The sequence below is a fragment of the Python bivittatus genome, unplaced genomic scaffold, assembly GCF_059951505.1.
Source record: "Python bivittatus isolate LINGU-HERP-01145 unplaced genomic scaffold, Pbiv_v1 ctg000850_np1212, whole genome shotgun sequence".
NCBI lineage: Eukaryota > Metazoa > Chordata > Lepidosauria > Squamata > Pythonidae > Python > Python bivittatus.
Genome location: NW_028277112.1, coordinates 17,081,393 through 17,094,646, shown reverse-complemented (window position 1 = coordinate 17,094,646; position 13,254 = coordinate 17,081,393). Strand labels below are relative to the sequence as shown.

Sequence of the window (13,254 nt, the reverse complement as noted above, 5' to 3'; positions counted from 1 at the left end):
GGCATTGGATGCACTGTTGGAAGATCTGAAGTGTCACGTTAGAGACAGATCATCGTGGAGTAAGTTTATCTATGTAGTTACTAAGAGGTGACCCTGACTTGATGGCACATAATCAATTAATTATGTGTCTGACTGAACTCCTATTTTTGACCCCTGGAGAAATTAGTCTTTAGCATCACAAATTTAATTAGAGTGAACATCATTTCTTTTCATAAGAAATGGCTTAGCTTTCCCCTTGGACTGACACTACAGCAAATATGTTTGCTTTTTACTCTGAAATTACATTCTTACTTAAGTGGAACAAGCCTAACGTTTTGAGCAGTGTCAATAGTTACTTCCATATATTCATATTTAAATACTTTAGAAAGATATATAAAAAGAATGCTGTTGTTAGTGTTTAATCAAGGAAATCATACAAGATATCTATTCTAGCAATTTAAGCATTTTATTACAATAAATCAAGGAGGCTGTGCCAAAGAAGCTGATGGAGTAGAATGTAGGATAGTTAACTGTAGAATCAACAGTAAGCATAATCATAAATTACAATAAATAAACTTGAAGATCACGAATATAATTTAAAAGCTTGGATGAAACATCTGCCTTGTGTTTTAAAAGCCATTTAAAATTTGTTTTATTAATTAATCAATTGCTATTGCACCTGTATTAGCTTCTGATACATTGCCAATTATAATCCAAATTGCTGGATCAACATTTCAAAGACCAGATGATTTTGTAAAGGACTATCATAATCCTTCCCATATAATCATGTCTGTCCATTGACATAAGTAGAGGGGGTTCTGGGTTATGTTCTAGCTTTTTCCAAAATTGTGAAATATGCAGCAGAATAAAGTAGACATATCTCCAATTTTATGGAGGTCCTTATGTTTTTATTAAATTGGGTATCTTCAGGACTATCAGTTTTGAAGATACAGTAATACCTCTAGGTTGGTGCAACATGCCTCTACATATTAGGTGTAAAGTAACAACTGTGGGGGAAGGATATGTCTCCATTTCTGGTCTAGCTGACTATGGTAAACAAAACGTTTAACTAAGTTGGCCTTGGTCTTAACCAACAAAGCTGTTCTTATGTTCTTCTTTGAAATACTACTTGGTCCAAGTCCAGGCTAAGAACCAGAAAAAATGACAACAAGACTTTAGGAACTGCCCATCCACAGTTAGCACCTGGAAAGCAGATTGTACAAAAATATATTTATCTGGTGAGATGCGATGAATTTTTATTTAAATCATTGTATTTCAGAATTGGATATAATTATCTACAGTAGCATATACATGTTTTAAATTGTAAAAATATTGTGAGGGAGAATCAGGTGGATCTCACAAAATGGCTGGGTTATTAAAAAATCTATATCATTAATAAAAAGAAGCATAAAATATAAAATAAATGGCCACATTTGTAACAGAATCCATTTTGCAAGATCCACCTGATTCTCTCTCACAATATTTTTGTGCATGCTCTTTTTATTCTGACAAATCTTTGACCTGTTTGTATTAAGGTTATTTTTTAATCTGATCAGTTTTGTTCGTTCTCAATTTTTTATTATCACCTTCAGCATCTTTTGAAGATGGAATACAGTTTTGAGTAATAAATCATGACTGGGTGACTATCAACAACATTTCTAATTTTGAACCATAAAATTTTGCACAGACATGGAAGGATCAACTAGATAAGATTTCAATTTACTATACTTTAATAGTCTAGTTAAAAAGTTAAAGGGATTATCTGAAACATGGCATGTATTTGCTGTTTCTGTACTGCATTAACAGCAGAATACAAAACACCCAATGAAAAGTATTAGTAATTCTGATCAATGTATTTATTGATGAATCAGCAAATATACTGATTTATTTATTATATTTATAATAGCTCTGGGCAGTGTACACTAATAAAATCATAACTAAAAATACATAAAAAGGCATCCAGAAAAGAAAAACTATTCATCCTATAAATAGTACAATCCACCACCCAGTCTAACCCAAGGTCCAGCAAAAGAGCCAGGTTTTAAGGGCTCTTTTATACAGGTAGTCCTCATTGAATGACCACTCATTCAGCAACTGTTTGAAGTTACAATGGCACTGAATGAGGGGGACTTACGACGGGTCCTCATAGTTGCGGCCATCGCAGTGCCCCCATGGTCGTGTGATCGCCATTTGGCAGCTTGGCAACCGCCTCACAATTACAATGTTGCAGCATGCGGTCACATGATCATGATTTCCAACATTCCCTGCTGGTTTCCTGCAAGCAAGGTTAACGGGGAAGCCAGCAGGAGGTCGCAAATGGCAATCATATGTTAGCAGAATGATGTAACTGTGTGGGGTTCGCCTAACAATAGCAACTGGGACTGTTGCAACTGCCATCATAAATTGGTGTGGTTATGTGATGTCACACTTTATTTGCTGGTCCAAATTACAGTGTTAAGCAAAGACCACCTGTATAATCTGGATGGGACCCAGACAAATCTCAGGGGGAAAGAGGGCAGGTACTGTGTCAGAGAAGACATGTCTCCTAAGTCTCATCATATGACACTGGTTAATGGATAGAACATGGAGTATGTGACTGTCTGATCAATGAAAATAGGGAGAAACTATTGAAGACAGATGGTCCTTCAGATAACCAGGCCCTATGCCAAGAAGGTAAGGTAAGAACCAGCAGCTTGAATTGCACCCAGAACCATAGTAGTAACCTGTGTGTAGCTCACAAAGCAGAGTGTTACATGTCCATAATGGCCCATGGCACTGTATCCTGGACCAGCTACAGCTTCCGAATGGTTTTCAAGGGCAATCCCATGTATGCTGCAATACTCCATACCTGAAGTGACCAAAGCATGAGTGGCTGTCTGAAGAGCCCTTTGCGCCAGGCGGCAGCACAGCTCTCCCACAAGATGGATTTGGTGAAGATCCTTTTATGTATAGCTGCCACCTGCTCCTCGAGAAAATTGCACAGTACTCCTGAAACAACTCTCAGATTGTGCAGCAACTCCATTCAAGACTAAAGATGGAACATCCCTGACCCTAGAGGGTTCAAAAACCCACAGGTACTCAGTCTTGTCAGTGTTTAGCTTAAGACTGTTCCTTTCCATGCAGGTCCCCACAGCCTCCAGACATTGGACAAGGCTCTGACAGCATCATCTGGTTAGTCTGAGATTTGGAGTTGGGTATCAACATATTGATACCAGACCCCATACCAAAGTTGACTTTACCTAGCAATCTCATGTAGATGTTAAACAGAAGGGGCAAGAATATTGAGCTCTAAGGAACCCCACACATTAGGGGTCTGGGACTTGATTTCCTACCCCCGCCCCCATCAACATCAACTGGATCTGATCACAGAGAAAGGAAGATCACCACAAAACCATGCCTCCACTGCTAATCCCACAGATAAGCCAGAAGGATATCATGGTTGGCAGTATTGAAAGCATCAGAGACAATTTCTCAAGTACAAGCCATTCTATTCATATTAATATTTTAAAAACATATAAGTTCAAATGCCCTGAATGCATTGGCAGAAATGCTACCCTACCCCCATCCCTCCTGCATATGATGGCCTGATGCTATGGCCGGCTGGAGATGGAGGGAGGCTGATAGGCAACAACTGAGGTAGATGGGGGAGACAGCTGAGAGGAGACTTTCCTGATCGTGCTGGCCCAAAGTCATTCAAGACATCCAAAACACTTCACTGAAACAACTGGAATAGCCTCTTCACTTCAGTGAAACAAAGCAGGTTGCCTTCAACGACCTGAATCACATTGTCAAAGCTAATCTTAGTCACTTTGCACAGGCCAATGCTATAGAGTACTATAAGAGATATATTATAATTACAACCATTACTCATTCCAGTTACCACACCTCCTGTTCATTATGTCCAACTTGATTTCAAATATTTCATGGATTCAACCACAATGAAGTATAAATCTCAGCACTCCAATAATGTACAAAACAGACTTTATCTCTTAAAGTCTTCTGTTTCACTGACAGCAACCACTTGCACAGCCCATGAAGCATTTCATTCAGCCCACTGAGATGCAAAGGCAGACCACAAATAATATAAAGGAACTCAATGTGATAAGAATGGTATATGAACAAGAGAACCATAGTAAAGAAGGTATGATGGCAACTAAAAATTATGGTTGGCTATCAAGTTCAGTCTAACTTTTGAGAAATCCCAAAGTATATGTTTATCCTAAACATTATGTGATATATGTTGTTAATAAAATAAAGTGACAAAATTGAAAATAATACAAAGCAATCCTCAATAATACATTTGGTCTAAGCTGAGTTTACCAATTGTAAAATAATAGAAATATGTAAGAAGTTATTAAAAGTAACAATTTGAGTATCAACTTCAATTAAATAGGAGGGTTTTTCAGTGGTGTATAAATAGAACACCTTTCCAGTTTCAGAACCCTTTAGAGCTATGTTAGCATTTCTGGTTACTTGTTTTATAAACTGCCCTTTTCAAATATTAATGGCCCAATCAAAATTTAAAAGGCATTTCAAAGTTCTTATTTATTAATAGCAGTATCTTATTGATGACAAAGAAGGTGCAGATATTTGCACCTGTTTGTTATTCTCTGGGATTTTAAAACTGGAGTTGCAGCCTTTTATCTATTTAAACATAAAAGCAATCAATTTTAGTTGATTAATTCATAGGGTGAATCTTAAATGAGTGACTGACAATACCGTGCAATGGTTGTTTTCTTTGTTTATTTTTTGGCTTCAACGTATCACAGTGATGTAACATTTTTAAAAAATGCAGCTGGAATTCCTGCTCAGGAAGTATGGTAGCTGAGATTTATTAAATTGGAAATTCTTTTTTCCCTTCATTATCTCAAAAAAACAGTAAGCACCGAAATGATTTATCAATTGATTTAGAGTAATCAACCTGAAATACTAAAGAATGAACACTTTCAAAAACATTGTATTTACAACTCATTAAGTCTGCCTTAAAAGTAAACATGTTTAGACATGAGCAATTCTACCTTCTAGTATTGTTTTTCTATTAGGAGTTTGGTGGTGATGCTTTGAGATGGTTTTGTTCCTATCTCTCCAGGTGTAACCAGAAAATGGGGTCCTATAAGGTTTTGTCTTGCCTGCCATGTCATTTAACATCCATTTAAAGCCATTCGAAAGAATCATTAACAGGTTTGGAGATAGTAGTCATCAACATGCTGATGATAGTTATATTTTTCTTTTTCTGTGACTTAGGGGTTGGGTGTCATTCAGGCTTCTAGAGTGTCTAGACTGAAAGGGTCTGAAAGGATAAGATGGGCTGGAATTCAGGATAAATGATTGTTCTGAACAGAGCTGCACTTCCCCTTACTGATCAGGTTTGCAGTCGGGTTTCTCCTGAATTCAGCATGATGCTTTCAATCATGTAACATCAGTGGCAAGGACAGCCTTTAATCTTTGACCAGCTGTGTCACTATCTGAAGAACAGAGACCTAGCTTGGTGATTTATGCACTGTTAACTTTAAGATTGGATTGTAATGCCCTCTTTGTGAAGCAGCCCTTGAAGATGGCTCAGAAACTGCAGATGGCTCAGAGCATAGCAAAATGCGTGAGGATTGGTGCTTCCTAAGTTTTGCATAAGTCCTATGTAGAAAAAACTTTACTGGTTCCTGGTGACCTTCTGAGACCAACTCAAAACTCTCATATGTATAAAATGCTCACCCAGTTTAGACCAAACTCCTTACAGAATTGCCTATTCTACATAAACTCTCCACCCAACACTGTTAGAACACCAATGAAACCTGTTTTGCAGTTTTACTGTGGATTTATTTGACACATACACTTAACTCTGCTTTCTCTTTGGCAAATCCATGTTGTGGAACAAAAAGCTATTGGAAATGAAGCAACCTATTAGTTTCCCATGTCTCTTGATTGCTTCAACTGTCTTAATAGTTTTGAAATGCATTTTTAATGTTGTAAAATTTATGTTTATTGTATTTCTGCTCTTGTAATTCTGTTTCTGTAAAGTGCCTTTATGTGAGTGGGCAGTACACAAATGTTCTAATAAATCAATACATTAGTTCATTTATTTACTATTGATGCCAATCATGCAAATGTATTTAATTCTAGCAGTCAGATAACAATAGAGTTGCACATTTTACCTGTTTTTAAAAGGTAAATTCATACAGAACAATTCATACCTTTATTTAGTAAATGAATGAGGACCACTGTCTGAGGACATTTGATTATAAAACTGTTACCACTGTTTTACTATTGCCTTTATTAACTAACTTTGTAATATTAACTTGTACATAGGGGAGGGGGAGTGCCTTCGAGTCAGTGTTGAGTCCTGGCAACTTCCTGGACAAGTCCCTGCAGTTTTCTTGGCAGGTTTTTCAGAAGTGGCTGGCCATGGCCTGCTTTCTAGGGCTGAGAGAGAGAGGGACTGGCCCAACTTGTCCAGCTGGCTTCACTGGGACTAGGACTCACCATCTCCCAATTTCTTGCCTGGTCCCTTAACCACAACACCAAACTGGCTCTCTAAGTTGACATAAACATTAATAATATAAGAATGGAAAATAATTTGAACATATTATGTCTTAAGAACTGCTTCTTACCAAATAAAACTTTCTAAATTAACATTATTCACTTTCCATCTAAGAGTAAACAATAACATGGGAACTTAAAATCTTCTCACTCTTTTAATGAATAAAAGCCAGATAATTTGAGGTCCAGAGTCATTAAGGAGCAGTTTCAAAACTGGATTAAATAAATAAATAAGAATTATAGTAATAGTGATTTACATGTTACTCGTTACCAGAATTACAATAGTAAAAAACATGTTTTTTTTATTACTTGATTAATGGAAGTGGAAGATATAGAATACAATTCTAATAAGTAAAACTGATAGTTTTGCATTAGAAAAAAAGAATTAAATACACTTTAAACCCTCAGCCCATTTTTGCCTTGGAATATGCGTAACTATAGGGAAATGAAGACTTAAATTAAGCATGTATTAGGATGCTGTATATGTATTCATTAACATTTTTGTGCTTGGAAAATCATAAAAACATGGAACAAAAATACTTCCTATTCTTCTGAAAAAGAAAATTGCATATCTAGTTCTTCTAACATACTTATTTTTGCATAATCACTTTATTAATATAATTTGGAATCTTTCTAAGACAAGCTTTTCAACTTTAAAAGGTAATATAGTTATAGAAATGGCATAAGGAAAAATGAAACTGAGAAGTTTTGTCTACCTGTGACCAATGTTTGGCCATGCCACGCTGATTAATGAGTACCAGATTTCTTATAAGAAATTGAAATTGTCTCTTATCCTTCACAGTCTCTCTACTAATCCCTCCATCCATTATTTTGCTCACCACTTGGTCTGCCTTATGTGCAAGTTTCCTCTCTTCCTTTTTCACTGATGAAAAGGGAGGCTGGCAATAAGGACATGAGTGTTGTACACATCCAAGAAATTCTAGTTGTAAACGATGATTGCTATAGAGTTAAATTTACACTGATCTCATTCCCTGCTTCTTCACTGTGTCTCACTATCCCAGCCTTTAGTTAATACAGGTAGAATATTTAACCAATGCCATGGATGCAATCTTATATCCTTACCAGTAATCGTCATCTGAAGCAGGATTGTTACATCCAAATAGTAGCATATGATGGACAGTGTCCATACTGGCATGAGGTTTGAAGTCAACTGAAAGACAAAAATGATGTATAAATATAAATCTGTTTTCTTACTTCGAGAAACCATTAAGTTGTATAAGAATGCTTTTCTGCAAACACTGAAGAATAAAGCATGAATATCTTGTGGTTTCTGTTCTCCTATTTTGTTGTGTCACTTGTAAACACCAGGTTGTTGAAATGACTGGCCAAGAATAAAATGTCTTTTCAAACAGAAAAATAGCTGATAATGGGTTTGACTCAATACTATAGGGCAGCCCTTACCAGAGCAAGATTTCAGCAGCTAGATTCTATGGTCAAATACGGATGATTCTAATAAGTGCCATATTCTGAGAGAATGTGTTTGTAGAGCTTCAGTAATAGAAGTCATTGTGCATATTCTATTCAACTGCCAGTTATATGCCCCAGCAAGGGTTTAGTACTTACAGACAGTACTTGACAGAACCAAATATTGAGACTGTAACAAAATATTATTTTATTTCATCCACATATGTAGTCATTAGAACTGTTAAGTTTATAGTTAGGGCTGTTGTAGTGACAATGCGGAAGACCACTGTTATTTCGAGGAGTTTAGGTGACATAGTTTGATCTCTCCTGCACATGTTAAGAAAGCTCACTTTGAATCATAATAATGTTTAGCTGGCTTGTTTTTCACTTTTACTTAGAAGTGGAGGGGGAGAGGAAAACCTTCAGGACTGTTTAGGTTAAGCACTAGCTTATCTACAGTATACAGTTCTCAGTCTCTGGAATTTTTTGATGAGCAGGTATAACTTCTGGTCAAGGTCACTTGTAGAGCCCCTGGACTCCAAAACAGAGTCATGGGACTGCAGTGCCAGACTTTAATAAAAAGCCCTGGCGTTGTCCCTGGAATTTAGAGCGTGGACACAGGCCTTGGGATTAGGCACTGTTTATCTAAACTATCTTGGGGTCTCTCCGCTGTCACCTTATGGTAGCTCCTGACAGTAGGGGAAGATTTTATCATCTTGCTTGGTATGTTATGTTTTTATACTATGCTGTTTAAATCTGTTTGCTAGAGTTAACAATAAGGCTAAAAAACTCCTCACCTGCTGGTGTGTTCATTGTCTCTGCATCTAAAAGAACTAAAAGAACCAATTGCCTGGGCACCTGATTGCTGCCTTGACAACTGGCAAAACAGCTGTCCAACTGAGAACACATTTTATTCAATACATTGGAATTGCATGTAAAGGTGATTAATTCACATACAGTAAACACATACTGTTTTGTATTATAATATTAATTTTATTTTATGTCTATGCATTCTATTTTATCTTATACTATTTTATCTTTACTTTATCTTACCTTACCATATTTTATTTTATTTTACCTTACCTGAGTCTATCTTATCTTATTTTACTGTATCTTACCTTATTCTATTTTACTGCATTTATTGCGGCTGATGCCCATTGCTTTGATAAGGTCAGCTGACCAATCAGTGAAGTTTTACTACTCTCTATCTATCTATCCATTTTGTTGCCAATCAGGGATGTATACTTTGAAGACAACAACTTTCTAAAACGAAAATAATGAAGCTTATATTTTCCTTCTATTATTATGCATTATAGGTAATCAAAAATTTAAAATAGGAAAGTAACAAATATATCATCCACAAATATATTTAAATTCTTTCCTTCTATTATTATCCATTATAGGTAATCAAAAATGTAAAATAGGAAAGTAACAAATATATCATCCACAAATATATTTAAATTCACAATTGAAAAAAAGCATTATAATTAACCCTTTTTTTCTTTTTTTTTTTTGGTAAAACTCTCACAATATTACTCTTTTTCTATCCTGTTCTGGGTAACATATGGATGACAAACTATTATACATTTATTGTTATTTTGTCTCTTAAATGTGAGAAATAGTTCTAGAAAGCAGTGGATCAAATTCTTGAGAATGTATCATTTATGCTGGTATTAGAAAAACGGAAGACGTTAAGCAAAAGGATGTCTTTGAATTCTGATTTTTGAAATTCAGCTATATAAAATAATCTTTTGGAGGAGGAGAAATGGAATATATTAATGGAGAGAACTCATTCCTGTGATGACAGCTAGACTTTTACTATCCATTCTGCAAAATTATTTTCCAGTTATTGTTACTGTAATTTTTAAAGGACAGCACTGGAAGACCAAAAGCCTTATTTTTTTTGTTTATCAAATCTATATAGCCGCCCATCTCACAAAGAGTGGTAAAGATATGCCTTCAAAGAGTAGTAAAGGTATGCCAAACTTTAAAATATATTTCATCAGAAAAAAATCTAGCTATATATACAAGAATATCAATAAAATTGTGTAATAGGTTCAAGTTAGTCTGCTACCATTGTATTCCTTTTGCTTCTAATCAAGCAATTTCCAGAACATAAGTGATGTGTTTTCCAACATAAAGTACATATTTCTATTTTTTTTACATTTATTTATTTATTAAATTTGTATGCTGCCCATCTTCCTCAGTGGGTTAATTAAATAATAATTAAATACTTTAATTAAAATAATTAATAATATTTAATAATTAAATCTTTTACCCATGTTTAATTACTTTTATTCAGGAAATTTATATAATATTTGGTTAAAATACAGATTAATCTTGTAGTAGAATGAAAGGAGGAGAATGTGAGGAGAATTGCGGAAGCTGTTTGAAACAGAGTGAAAAGAATTATACTGTGGAGAAACACAGAAGATGGGGAAATGGGTGAAAAAAAATCAGTGCATGCAAATGTTGATTGAAGCATGATGAGTAGTATGTGGGTTGTTTGCAAGTCTTTTTAAAAATTTAATTTGCAATCAATGATGAAAAAAAGCATACTAGAGAACAATAAATCCAGCTACAAATATCAAGAAATTTCCATAATCATGTATGTATATGCATTGAGTTTCCAAAGTAGCTATACAATTGAGCATCTGATAGTGAGAGTAATTGCAATAAATGTGACAACTGTCCTCCTCTGGGCTGTCATGAAAATGGGTTAGGCCAGATATTACTGTATCAATGAATGCAATGAATGGGTTGAAAGAAAGGAGAAGACTGAGAAAGTTTCAATTGAAGGGAGATGATGAGCTCCTCAAAAAGAAAGAGGTGAGAATTTTAAATAATAAAAGATATTGTCTGAAGTGGTGTTATAGACACAGTGGAGGCCAGGATGATTTGCAATTATAGAAAGGTATTGAGAGGAATATTGTAGTGCACAATGTTGGTATAAAGTAGATTTATTGTATTTCCTTTTTTTTTTTTAATCTACCTTTTTATTTCTTTACCTAGCTATTTCTTCTTCCTTTTCTGCTCTTGCAAAAAGTTGGGAATAAGGAATGAGCATGCATGGGTATATGTATGCAAGTATGGGAGAAAGAAAACAATACATTTGTTATTATATCTTTGCAACTTAAGCCATTAGGAAGAAATTTCAGTATGCATCCATCTGGTGTCATTTTAAGAAACAAATTAACCTCCTTGGCTTTATAATGATGGCACATCTAGAAATCATTATCAGCAGAAACTCTCAAGCCTTTAATTTTACATCAAGATCTACTTGTTGAAGCCCTTTATTCTAAATGACATCTTAAAATCCATGGGGGGGGGGTAACTCATGTTATAGTATAGGAAATGAAACTTTCAAGCTTATTAGAGTTAACTTATTTCATAGTAAGATGCAACTTCCTCCACACCTGTTAACCTATAGACATATCTGTCAGCCCTTTGAGGTATGCCTGGTCAGGAAACAGATTCTAGAAATCTGACTGGAACTACACTTTATTGAAATAGATCACAGTAGCAGAATCTTGAAAGGACTACACTCTAGTGAATTAGGGTACGGTTAGTCTGAGCTTCTTTCTCACACTTTGTTTCCTTGGCTTCAAGCATACTTTTGCTTTTGTAACAAACATCTTTATTTAGTTTCTCCAACATCATCTCCATATAACATCTCCTTCATTAGAGAAATGGGCAACTAGTCCTTATTTTGCTGGTGTAATTGGGATTTAATTAATTGACTAGATGTTTTCAAAAGCGCCAAACTGAGGAATAATGGCTCCACAAATGGTTATTGTGACAATTCAGTATTTTGAAGAGAAAAAAAAAACAGTCCTGGTTAATATTCATAATCTTAATTTAGATATTACTTGTGTATTTCATGATTGTCCAAACCATATTGCCCTCATTACCTTGACTTCTTGATTATTAATACAATTTTAAACAAAAATTGAATTCTTTTACAGTTGAAGGTTTTCATTATAAGATTAACGTATGATATTTATAATACTCAACTGAAAAAGATTATACCTTTCTTTCTTCTGTATTGCTAAACTGCTCTTCTCTAAATTAGTTTTTTAAATTTTATTATTTGCAAAAAAGGAAAAGCATAAAGGATTTACATGAATATTGATCACATACAGACAATTCAGAAAATACTTATATTTTCATTTGTATGCATTTAACTCAGTTTAGCTAAATTTTAAAAAAGAAAACAATAACAGAAGATTAAACATATAATGTAAGAATATCAAATTTCTAAATAATCTTCCCTAGGACAAAATAAAGGGCATTACAAGAAGAAACATTAGACACAAAGGCAAAGATTTAATTGTTTCAATGTGCTACCGATCCTTCCTTAGACCCTTACAAAGAATTTCAGAATGTAAATATTAACTGAACAAATTACTTCTACTGAAGTAGAGGTTATACTGATATATTTACAGCAGAACTCCTAAGAACCTGGAGAATTATAACATAAAATGTTGGTGCATTGATTAAAGCAGTAACAAGTTCAACATTTTATACCAGTGATTCAGGACAATAATAATATATATGTAATGTATATTTGTTTACAAAGTTATCCCCCTTGGTTTTTAACCCAAGAAGAAGATTCACTTAGTTAGAAAAAGTTTAGTCATCCAAATTTAAGTTCATATTGTAAGCTGTATTTTCTCTTTCTTTGCCTGTTGGAAACTTGCCCTCATGAACCATCGTGGAATTGGCATATTTGAACTCCTATGTTGGATGTTGTTTCGGCTGAAGTATTTTGGAAAATATGGAATTCCTTATACTTCTACATTAGCTAGTAGGGAGGCTAGTAGCAAGCAATACAATGAGTTCATTTTTACTACTGAATTTAATAAAAAAAAATACAGAACCAAGGGTATAATCATTACAGAATTCAGAATGCAACACTTGTTCATGAGATGTGATCTTGTACTATAATTACTCCATTTTGGACAGAAGTTATTTCAATATTAATTTCATTCTCAAAGTCTCACTGGTTTTTGCAGATGCTCATATTCTTCTTAATTATATACCAATGGTTTGGAAATTAACATGAGAACAATGGAAATGGGTAGGCTATGTTTTTATGATCATAAACTAATAAAATACAAAGCTGGAACAATGCCCGTTGTTTGTTAATCATTTCATGGTCTAAAGAACTTTCCTCTGTAGCTCTCTGGAAGCTAAACAGAGGCACTGAGGAATTGGGCCACATTATAATTGATACCTGAATATATATTTTATCACCCACAACCCCAGCTGGAGAACTATTTAGAAATTTGGCCTGCAAGTACTAGTTTATATGTT

General features: G+C 34.6%; 1 protein-coding gene across 5 annotated transcripts in view; it reads right to left on the bottom strand.

Moving 5' to 3' along the window:
• The window catches only part of PAM (peptidylglycine alpha-amidating monooxygenase), a 157,813-nt gene that overhangs the window by 76,434 nt on the left and 68,125 nt on the right, over positions 1–13,254 (bottom strand). For all 5 annotated transcript variants that reach the window (XM_088130144.1, XM_088130145.1, XM_088130146.1 and 2 more), the window contains exon 5: positions 7,597–7,684. In XM_088130144.1, coding sequence (XP_087986270.1) covers positions 7,597–7,684 — 88 coding nt within the window. The remainder of the gene's footprint in view (positions 1–7,596; positions 7,685–13,254) is intronic.